This window comes from Erinaceus europaeus, chromosome X (assembly GCF_950295315.1).
Source record: "Erinaceus europaeus chromosome X, mEriEur2.1, whole genome shotgun sequence".
Lineage (NCBI taxonomy): Eukaryota > Metazoa > Chordata > Mammalia > Eulipotyphla > Erinaceidae > Erinaceus > Erinaceus europaeus.
In genome coordinates, this window is record NC_080185.1 from 89,023,743 (window position 1) to 89,034,867 (window position 11,125).

Consider the following 11,125-nt stretch of genomic DNA (forward strand, 5'->3'; position numbering starts at 1 on the left):
CCTAGCTGTGACCATAGAATGCCAGCTCAGACCTACAGGGATGCAGAGGTTACATAGGTTCCTGCGCTGAATATGGGCCCCAGGTCAAATCGATGGGGTTTACAGTTAACAATATTTATATACTTTCCCATATTTGGGAGCTCCTCTCTCCCCTGATCCAGCTTTCTAGTCCTTTTTTCCAACTATGACACCATCTCCCCAGATAAAAACCTGGGTCCACCTGCAAAATAGATGTCAAGTTCAGGCAAAAATTAGTAAGGTCATGGGCCCTTTGGAATATACCTAAAATAGACCTACTAGCTTTTTCTAAAATGGAGACCCCCAAATCTTCATCTGCAATACTCTTGCCTTTAGGCTCATGATTAGTCAGCAATTTGTTCTGCTTTATATCTTAACTCTTTTTCAGCCACCAGGTTCCAGATGCTACCATGATGCCAACCTGACTTCCCTGGGCAGATAACCCCACCATGTGTCTTGGAGCCCCTCCTCCCCAGATCCCTGCCCCACTAGGGAAAGAGAGAGACAGGCTGGGAGTATGGATTGACCTCCCAATGCCCATGTTCAGCAGAGAAGCAATTACAGAAACCAGACCTTCCACCTTCTGCCCCCCACAATGATCCTGGGTCCATACTCGCAGAGGGTTAAAGAATAGGAAAGCTATCAAGGGAGGGGATTGGATATGGAGCTCTGAGGGTGGGCAATGTGTGGAAATGTACCCCTCTTACCCTATAATCTTGTCAATATTTCCATTTCATAAATAGATAAAATTTTAAAAGAAAGGGAGAGAGAAATATAGACACCTGTGGACCTGCTTCACTGCTTGTGAAGTGACCCTCCCCCACCCCACAGGTGGGAAGCCAGGGGCTTGAACCAGGATCCTTACACTCCTTACTATGTATGCTTAACCCGGTATGCCACTGCCCAGTGCCCCACTCTCTCCCTCTCTATCTTCCCTCCCCATCTCTATTTCTCTCTGGATCTACAGAAACAAAAGTGGGGGGTGGCGAGAAAACAAAAATAAAAACAAAACAAACTAAAACCTTGAGTCAATTTTTTTTGTTTTGTTTTGTTTTTGCCAGAGCACTGATCAGTTCTGGCTTATGTTGGTGCAGGGAACTGAACCTGAGACATTGGAGCCTCAGGCAGAGTCAGCTCTTTAACTGCCTACCAGCTAAGTAGCTTAACTGCAAACTGGGATTGATCATTCTTTGCCTCTGTGACTCATGTAAGGGACAAAAGGGCCCATCAGGGTTTGGGGTCAAGAAGTAAAGAGAAAGTCTTTTTCTGGGCTGGGGAGACAGCAGAATGATTCTGCAAAAGACTTTCATGCCTGAGGTTCCAAAGTCCCAGGTTCAAACGCCACCACCACCATAAGCCAGAGCACAGCAGTACTCTGGTCTCTCTGTCTCTCTGTCTCTCTCTCCAAATAAAATAAGTTGAAAAATCCATTTTCTGCCAGAGTTGCCACTGGTCCACAGTGCCAGCAGAGTCTGAAAGCTCACTTCCCAGATTCAAACCCAAGCCTGAACCCTTAACCAACCATGTGACATCAGGCAAATCAGTGAACTGCTCTGTGTTGCACTGTCCCCATCAGTCAAGGGAGACAGAAGTCAATAATCCCTCCTGTGGAAAGCTATCGCGAGTAATAAATGCATTCACAGGACCTGGGAGAAAGTGCAATGGTTCCACAAACGGACTTTCCTGCTTGAGGCTCTGAGCTCCTAGGTTCAATGCCGAGCACTACCATAAACCAGAGCTGAGCAGTGCTCTGGTTAAAGAATAGATAGATAAATAAATAAATAAATTGTTGTTAAAATTTGGAAGGCTCTTGCCGGCCGGGCTGGCTTCACGGGCGGGTAACAGAGACGCGGAGACAACGGCTGGGCAGGGAAGCTGTATTTCTTTATTCAGGAACCACGATTCATAAACTAAGACAAACTAATCACCAAACAGAACTCTGCTGTCTCTTTGCAGCGGCGCAAGCACTCTCTCTCTGCAACTCAGAAACTCTCTAACTCTGAAACTCTTCCACTATGGAACTCTCTCTTACTCTGTAACCCTGAAACTCTCCAACTCTGCAACTCTGGAACTCTGGCGGGTTTCCTCCGGGGCGGGGCCAAGCAGGCCCGTGAAATTTAACTGGACTGATCTAATTCTCTCGGTGGGGGAGAACTAGAACCCAATGTAAAGCATACAACAATAAATAAATAAATAAATAAATAGGTCAAGGAAGACAGCAGAATGGTTCAGCAAAAGGACTAAGGCTCTGAGGTCCCAGGCTTAATCCTTGCACTGCCATAAACCAGAGCTGGGCATTGCTCTGGTCTGTGTCTCTCTGTATCTTTCTCGATCTTCGTAGTGCTGGCAACTGAGCCCCAGTGATAACCCTGGAGGCAAAAATAAATAAGTAAATAAGTGGCCACCAGAAGCAGTGGATTTGTAAAGCCAGCACCATGCTCATATACTATGGACTTGAACCCAGGAGCTTGTGCATGTTAAGGTGTGTACTTTACTGGTTGAGCTATTCTCTGGTCATGTGTGTATATTTATGAGAATAAAACAGTGCTCTGGGAGGGGGCGCAGTGGATAAAGCATTGGATTCTCAACCATGAGATCCTGAGTTCAATTCTCAGCAGCACATGTACCAGGGTGATATCTGGTTCTTTCTCTCCTCCTATCTTTCTCATGAATAAATAATCAAATTCTTAAAAAAAAAAAAAAAAAGAAAGAAAGAAAAAAAGAAAGAAAAGAAAAGAAAATAGGGTGGAGGGGTAGGTAGCATAATGGTTATGCGAACAGACTCTCATGCCTGAGGCTCCAATGTCCCAGGTTCAATTCCCCTCACCACCATAAACCAGAGTTGAACAGTGCTCTGGTATTTATTTGACAAGGGCACATACAGCAGGGAGGGAGGAAAGAGTGTGAAAACCACCAGCTTTGAAGCTATTATGCTTTTTTTTTTTTGACACCTGAAACCAAAAGGTTGTGATTGATACAGAGACTCACTCCAGGAGCGGGGTGCCAGTTGAGCAACAAGACACCCAAATCTGGAGGCGAGGCGGCTGAGTCCACAGAGAGAGGGACAGACAGGATGTAGTGCACATGAAGAGACAGAAGCAGGGGTCGGTCAGATAAACCCACCCGGATAGTGTGTTGTTTTGCCATCAGTATGACCCGGGTTTGAGCCCGGTCTCCACTATCCTAGGGGAAGCTTTTGGTGCTATGATCTCTCTGTCTCTCACTCTCTCTCTCTCTTTCTCTCTTTGAAAACAGTCAGCTGAAAATGGTAAAGCCCCCAAAAGCAGAAGTGATGAGCTGTAGTGGGGACACAGATGGCAGTCAGAGAATTCTTTTTTTTTCCTTACACATTTTATTGTTTTATTATTTTTTAAAAATATTTATTTACTTATTCCCTTTTGTTGCCCTTATTGTTTTATTGTTGTAGTTATTATTGTTATTGATGTTGTCACTGTTGGATAGGACAGAGAGAAATGGAGAAAGGAGGGGAAGACAGAGAGGGGGAGAGAAAGACAGACACCTGCACCTGCAGACCTGTTTCACCGCTTGTGAAGCAACGCCCCTGCAGGTGGGGAGCCGGGGGCTCGAACTGGGATCCTTACACCGGTCCTTGCCACCTGCAATTAACCCGCTGCACTACCGCCCGACTCCCCTTTTTTTAAACAATTTTTCTTTTTTAAAAAAATAGTATTTATTTACTCCCTTTTTGTTGTCCTTGTTGTTTTACTGTTGTAGTTATTATTGTTGTCTGTCTTTGTTGTTGGATAGGACAGAGAGAAAGGGAGAGAGGAGGGGAAGACAGAGAGGAGGAAAGATACACACCTGCAGACCTGCTTCACCGCTTGTGAAGCGACTCCCCTGTAAGTGGAGAGTTGAGGGCTCGAACCGGGATCCTTACATTGGTCCTTGCGCTTTGCACCATGTGCGCTTAACCTGCTGCACTACCACCCGACTCCAGAGAATTCTGGTATGTAGTCGGGAAGAAAGCTCAGTTGGGTGGCCCAGGATATGGCACAGTGAGTGAAGCGTGAGCTCTTGAGGACAATGTCCCGAGTTCGGTCCCCAGCATCGTGTGTGCCAGAGTGATGCTCTGGTTTTCTCTCCTCTTTCCCCCATTAATAAATAAATCTTTAAGAAGAAAGCGAGCTCAGCTGGAGGAGTGTCGATTCAGCAAGCCTGAGTCGATCCGCAGCACCTCGTGTACTGAAGTAGTGCTCTACTTCTTGCTCTCTGGCACAGGAAACTCTATTTTATCAAAAATGAGTAAAATGTTCTCCAGGAGGTGGCCCAATGGTTAAGGAACTAGACTCTCAAGCATGAGGTCCTGAGTTCAATCCCCGGCAGCACGTGTACCAGAGTGATACCTGGCTCTTTCTCCCTCTCCTCCTATATTTCTCATTAATAAAATAAATAAAATCTTTTTTAAAAAGTGAGTAAAATAGGGAGTCAAGCGGTAGTGCAGTGGGCTAAGTACAGGTGGCACAAAGTGCAAGGACTGGCGGAAGGATCCCTGTTGGAGCCCCCGGCTCCCCACCTACGGGGGAGTCGCTTCACAGGCGGTGAAGCAGGTCTGCAGGTGTCTATCTTTTTCTCCTCCTCTCTGTCTTCCCCTCCTCTCACTATTTCTCTCTGTCCTATCCAACAACAACCACATCAATAATAACTACAATAAAACAACAAAGGCAACAAAAGGGAATAAATAAATATAAAAACAACTTAAAATGAGTAAAATAAATCTTTTTTTATTTACTTGATAGGAAAGAGAGAAATTGAGAGAGGAGGAGATAAAGAAGGAGAGAGGACCCTGCAGACCTGCTACACCACTCATGAAGCATACCCCCTACAGATGGGGAGCTGGGGCTCAAACCTGGGTCCTTGTGCATGGTAATGTGTGCACTTAACAAGGTGTGCCACTGTCCAGCCCTGCTAAACCTTCTTGGTTTTTATTTTTTTATTAGTGATTTAATATTGACTTACAAAACCATAAGATAACATGGGTGTAATTCCACACCGTTTCCTCTACCAGAGTTCTGCACCCCCATTCCCTCCACTAGAAACTGTAGTTCTCCCAAGGTCACAGATATGGGCTGAGGACTGACCACTATTTTGATATATATATATATATATATATATATCCATTTTTTCTATAGTCCTGCCTTCTCTTACTTTCTTAGTCACACCTACACCTATTACTACTTCCAAGTGTCCTTCCTTTCTTTTCCCTCTTCTCTCTCTGGGTCCTGATAGAATTGGCTTTCAGAGCCTTCTGGTCATCTTCCCCTAACATTTCTCCCCCTCTGGGAGTATGGACCAAAATTCTTTATGGGATAGAAGGTGGGAGTTGGGGGCTAGGTGGTGGTGCACCTGGTTGAGCGCAGATGTTACAGTGCACAAGTACCCAGGTTCAAGCCTCTGGTTCCGTCCTGCAAGGGGAAAGCTTCACAAGTGGTGAAATAGTGCTGCAGGTGTCTCTCTGTCTCTCTCTCTCTCTCTCTCCCTCTCTTGTCACCCTCTTCCCTCTCAATTTCTGACTGTGTCTATCTACTAAGTAAATAAAGATAATAAAAAAAATTTTTAAAAAAAGAAGGTGGGAGTTCTGGCTTCTGTAATTGCTGCTCAGATAGACATGGGAATTGGCAGGTTGATCCATACCCCTAGTCCACTTCTATCTTTCTATAGTGGGGTAGGGCTCTACAGAGGTAAATCTCTTCTTTTAATTGCCCCCTAAGGCTACCACTGGGGCCTAATGCCTACACAACGAGTCTACCACTCCTAGTGGTTATTTTTTCCTTTTATTTTTCTTCTTTTTGAGAAGAGACAGAAAGAAATTGACAAGGATGGGGGAAACAGAGACAGCCTGCAGCACTGCTCCACCACTCATGAAGCTTCCCCCTGCAGCTACAGATCAGGGGCTTCAACTCTGGTTCTTATGTTTGGTAACATATATATTTTGTACCGGGTGCACCACTGCCCAGCCCCTAATTTGTGTGTGTCTGTGTGTGTGTGTGTGTGTGTGTTTAAAGGAGAACCCTTCTGCCTGATGGAAAAAACAGAGTCTAGCTTCTACTAGCTTGGGAGGTGGCACAGTGTGTAGGGTATTGGTCTTTCAAGCATGAGGTTCCATGTTCAGTCTCCAACATCGCACGCTGCCAGAGTGATTGATACTCTGGTTCTCTCTCCTTTTCTCGTGATGAAATTAATGCATTTTTAAAGGTTACCTTCCATTTGCACCCTTAAGTTCTTAGCACCATTCACTCATAACAGCCAAACAATGGAAGCCACCAAAATGGTCCTACACCGATGACTGGATGAAGAAGTTCTCATGCCCCTACTCAATGGAACAGTCTCCTGCTGATGAAAAAAGATGAGACTCGGTACAAAGCGTAAGAACCAGTGTAAGGATCCCGGTTTGAGCCCCTGGCTCCCCACCTGCGCGGGGGGAGGTCGCTTCACAAGTGGTGAAATAGGTCTGCAGGTGTCTTTCTCTCCCCCTCTGCCTTCCCCTCCTCTATCAATTTCTCTCTGTCCTGTACAACAACAACCATAGCAATAACAACAATAAAAATAACAACAACAATGATAAACAACAGGGACAACAAAAGGGAAAAAAATAAACGGCCTCCAGGAGCAGTGGATTCATAGTGCAGGTATCAAGCCCCAGCAATAACCCTGGAGGCAAAAAAAAAAAAGAGAGAGACTGTACAGCCTGGAACCAAAGGAACAAAATGCAAGGTGATTATACTGAGCGGAGGGGGGGGGGCGGGAAGCAAAGAAGTAAAAGGATAATTCATTACCTAGTGACTTCACTTACATGTGAACTATAAATAACCAAAGCAGACAACCTGGCAAAATAAATAAATAAATAATAAATAAAAAGCAACCAACTTAGCTGAGTGAACACCCACTAGGACCTTGGTGATGGGTATAGGGGCGGTCTTATAAACAAGTAGAAGCAAAATGCTATAGCCCTGAAAGTTCATGCTATTGCAAATCGCATACCAGTGGTCAATCAATACAAAGAAATAAAGTAAAACATTTGTCTGCATTTGGAAGGTCGCCCAGAGCCCCAAGTGGAAGAACCTGAGAGCTAGGTGAATCTGATAGCTAAGGGCACCATCTTCTGCGGTCTATTACTGAGACAAAAACTTAGGGGGGGTGGCAGCAAATCCAGTAAAGTGCACACATTTCCATGCATGAGGACCTGGATTTAAGCCCCCACTCCCAACTCCCTGTGGGGAAGTGGGAAGCTTCATAAGTGGTAGAACGTACTGCAGGTGTCTTTTCTTCTCCCTGTCTCTCTCCTTCCCTCTCTTTATTTTTTAATATATATTTATTCCCTTTTGTTGCCCTTGTTGTTTCATTGTTATAGTTATTATTGTCGTTGTTGGATAGGACAGAGAGAAATGGAGAGAGGAGGAGGAAGACAGAAAGGGGGAGAGAAAGACAGACACCTGCAGACCTGCTTCACCGCCTATGAAGTGAACCCCCTGCAGGTGGGGAGCTGGGGTCTCGAACCAGGATCCTTATGCCGGTCCTCCTCCTTCCCTCTCTTGTACCTCAGCGGGGTGGGGGGAAGGAGAGGGAGAAGGAGAGAGACATCAGTCTTAGGCATTTATCCAAAGGATATGTAAACATTAACGTAAATTAGGATATGTAAATGTGCCTCTATATTCATAGCTACATTATTCACAATAGCCAAAGAGTGGAAGCAGCCTAAATACCCATTGACAGATGACTGGATAAAGAAGTTATGGAATATACTCCATGGAACACTACTCTGCAATTAAAAAAAAAAAGATGATGATATTATAAGCTCTGGGACTAAATGGATGGAACTGGAAGTGACTGTGTTTAGCAAAGTAAGTAAAGAGATGAAAAGCAACTACCACATGGTTTCACTCATATGTGAAATCTAGAGAATTGATACACTTGAACTGGCAAGAAAAATAAAAAAGGAAAATCCAACAAACTGTTTCTATCAAAGACTTTGTGAGAGCCCTGTTGGCTATCTTTGGGAGGTGGGAAAGTGGGGACACACAGAATTTTGATGTTACTGCCATTTCACAGATGAAGAAACTGTGACCCCAGAAGCATTGGGACTACACAGTCAGCAAATGCACATTCAAGGGCATGAACAGTCTAACCACACAGCTGGCAACCTTCCCCATGAATGGATGAACCATTTAATCTTAAACCACGAGGGGACTTGGCAGAGAGGGGAAAGGCAAGTGTTTCAAAGAAGTGTGGTGACTCTACAAAGGAGGAAGGAAGAGGATGTCCGTACTAAGAGGAAGGACACTCACCATGCAGGCCTGAGCCAGGCTCATGGCCAGGCGGAAGCGTGCAGACATGGCGAGGGGCAGCAAAGGACTGAGGCCAGAACCCACGTCAGGGTTGATCACACGCAGGCAGCAGACTACAGCTTCGACAACAAGCTCAGTGGTGAAGGCACGCAGGCTCTGTACATCTGGAGGAACTGCCCTGAAGAAAAAGAAGAGGAGGAAGAAGAATGCAACAAGGACAAGGACGATGATGGGGGACAGGTTCAATTGGGGAAGCAGTCAGACTACAGGAATTAGGCTGGGTCAGGAAGCCCTTCTGGAAGCTCTAGTACTGGGGTTGGGAGTGGTGGTCACGATTCAGCCAGATCCAGTGTCTTGATTATAACTTAGGAAAAAAAGAACTAGGGGAGTCCTTAGGACCTTGGTGTAAGGGGGGGGGGGTAGAGGGGATCTGAGCACAGAAAACCTCTCATCTTCCCAGTACTACAAAGCCCCACATGTCTAGAGTCCGAGAGAGGCACAAGAGACCAGTTAAGTGTCATCATCTCTGGGTTTCTAGCTAACCAGATAGGATGATCCCTGCCTGTCAGGCTTCCCTAGATATTCAACTGTTAGAATTTGGAGACTCGATGTTAGGAGGCTGGGATTTTCAGAAGTTAGAAACAGCTGGGTCTCTGGATGTCAAGATTCTTGGATATGAGAAAAATAATAAATAAATAAATAAACAAGATTCATGAAATTTCGATACCTTAGATTTTTAGGGCTCTCAAATGTGAGTGGTCTTTTTGGCCACCAGGTGTTCCAGATGTTAAGAAACTGGGTTTGAAAGTCCCAAGTATCCAGTCCTAACATTTGGGAGGCCTTGAGTGCCAGAGTCCGTGTGTGTGTGTGTGTGTGTGTGTGTGTGTTCGTGCGCGTGTGTGTTGGGGTGTAGTGGTTTGTTTTTTTCGTGTGTGTGTGTGTGTGTGTGTCTGTATGTGAAGTCCCTTGGCTCTCAGGATACAAATGTCTTAGATTCTCTAGATACCAGAGTCCCAAGGTATCATTACAAACACATACAGATTTCAGGATCCCAAGTCTTAAGGTTTCATGCTTTTAGGGTCTATGAGTGACTGGGTCCTGGATTTAGGGGTTATCAAGTGTTGGTGTCAAAGAGTTTAGAAGGACCCTGTTAACAGAAAGAGTGAGAAGAGTGGGGAGAAGAGTGAGTGAGTGAGTGAGTGAGTGAGTGAGTGCGTGCACTCCCGCGTGTGCGTATGAAAGAGGGAAATAGGTTTAAGAATCCGGGAAGTTGGAACCCTTGAAGTCAAGGTCCAGGGTTTTAAGGTTCCCGGGTGGCTGGGTCCAGAGTTTTGGAGTCCCGGATGTGGGCACTCCGGGGTGGGCGGGAGCTATTGTCCTTACGTGCCGGCCTGGCGCAGAGAATGGATAAGGATTCGGTCCGCCTCCTCCATGGTGGAGCCGTGTCCAAGTGCGGGGCTGGGTCCAGGGCCGGTCCGAGCAAAAGACGCGCTACTGGAGAAACCCCCGCTCCGGGCTCACAGTCCAAGGAGTGTCACGGGCTGCGCGGGGAAAACCGGGAAGTGTAGTTCCGGGAGTCACTGCATTGCTCACTAGACGACAGGCATCCGGCTGCACTCTAGCGAATTTGCGCCTACAGGCTCGGGCGTGCAATGGCTGCTGGGAGTTGTAGTTCTTCCGCCAGTTCCATGGGTTTATCTAAGTGGGTGAAAAGTATATCGTGTGTGCATGTGCGTGTGCTTGTGTTTGTGCGTGTGCGTGTGTTCTCTTGATTCCATTAAAGGAACCGTTCACTTTCTAGATTGCAAACGTGTACAAGGGCGGGAACCTTTACTGCAAAGCGACTAGGCTGGAGTCTCAGCTCTGCAACTTGGTAAATGTGCAACCATAAGCAAATTCCGTAACTTCCCTAAGTCTTGGTTTCCTCATCTTTGAAATGGAGCTATTAATAGTAAAGGGAGGGTTTTCACATCAAAAACAGCTGTAGAATGGACCCTATGACAGTCGTGTCAGTAATGATATGTCAAGACTTCATTCTGACCTGAACGTGATAGTTTTTCAACTACAGCTGACTGTAGAGCAAAGGAAGTGGCATGAGGGAGATGTTAGGGACACTGACCCTCCCAGCACATTGTCAAAACTCCTCGTACAACTTTTTTTTAAAAGGTGTATTGGGGAAACGGGGTAATGCGTGTTAAGGAGGAGAGAAATTGTACTTTTGAAACATTTATAGGCTTATAAACAAAGGTTACCTTAAAGCCAATTATATGAAAATACACAGACTTACTTTATTACATATGAGAAAGGGAAAGAAAACTAAACATGGGGAGTTGGGTGGTAGCGCAGTGGGTTAAGCGAACATGGCACAAAGCGCAAGAACCGGTTAGGATCCAGGTTGGAGAGCCTGTGAGCCCCCGACTTGCCACCTGCAGGGGAGTCGCTTCACAGGCAGTGAAGCAGGTCTGCAGGTGTCTCCCTGTCTCTTCCTCTCTATCTCCCCTTTCTCACTTTCTCTCTGTCTCTATCCAATAACAAATAAATTTTAAAAATTTAAAAAACTAAACATGAAATAGATCAGAACACCACTCCCATGCAGTGCTGAGAATCGAACAGGAAACCTCAGGTATGCAAGTCCTGAGCTCTACCGGTTGAGTTATTTCCCCTTCACCACCATACTATAGCTTTTGGCTCATCAAAAGCTTAACTACTAATAACCTGTTATTGACCGATATTATTTTATGGAGGAGAAATTGTATTTAGAATTTATTAAGAAAATCACAAGTGTCTGGGGTTCGTGGGGGGGG

The 11,125-nt window shown here is 45.6% G+C and overlaps 1 protein-coding gene across 1 annotated transcript in view; it reads right to left on the reverse strand.

Annotated features, from left to right (window-relative positions):
- The window catches only part of CCDC22 (coiled-coil domain containing 22), a 32,427-nt gene extending 22,473 nt beyond the window's left edge, over positions 1-9,954 (reverse strand). Inside the window, exons 1-2 of the mRNA XM_007529424.3 lie at positions 9,705-9,954; positions 8,322-8,499 (exon numbers count right to left, since the gene is read on the reverse strand). Coding sequence (XP_007529486.1) covers positions 8,322-8,499; positions 9,705-9,754 — 228 coding nt within the window. The 5' untranslated portion in view covers positions 9,755-9,954. The remainder of the gene's footprint in view (positions 1-8,321; positions 8,500-9,704) is intronic.
- Positions 9,955-11,125: the final 1,171 nt, after the last annotated feature.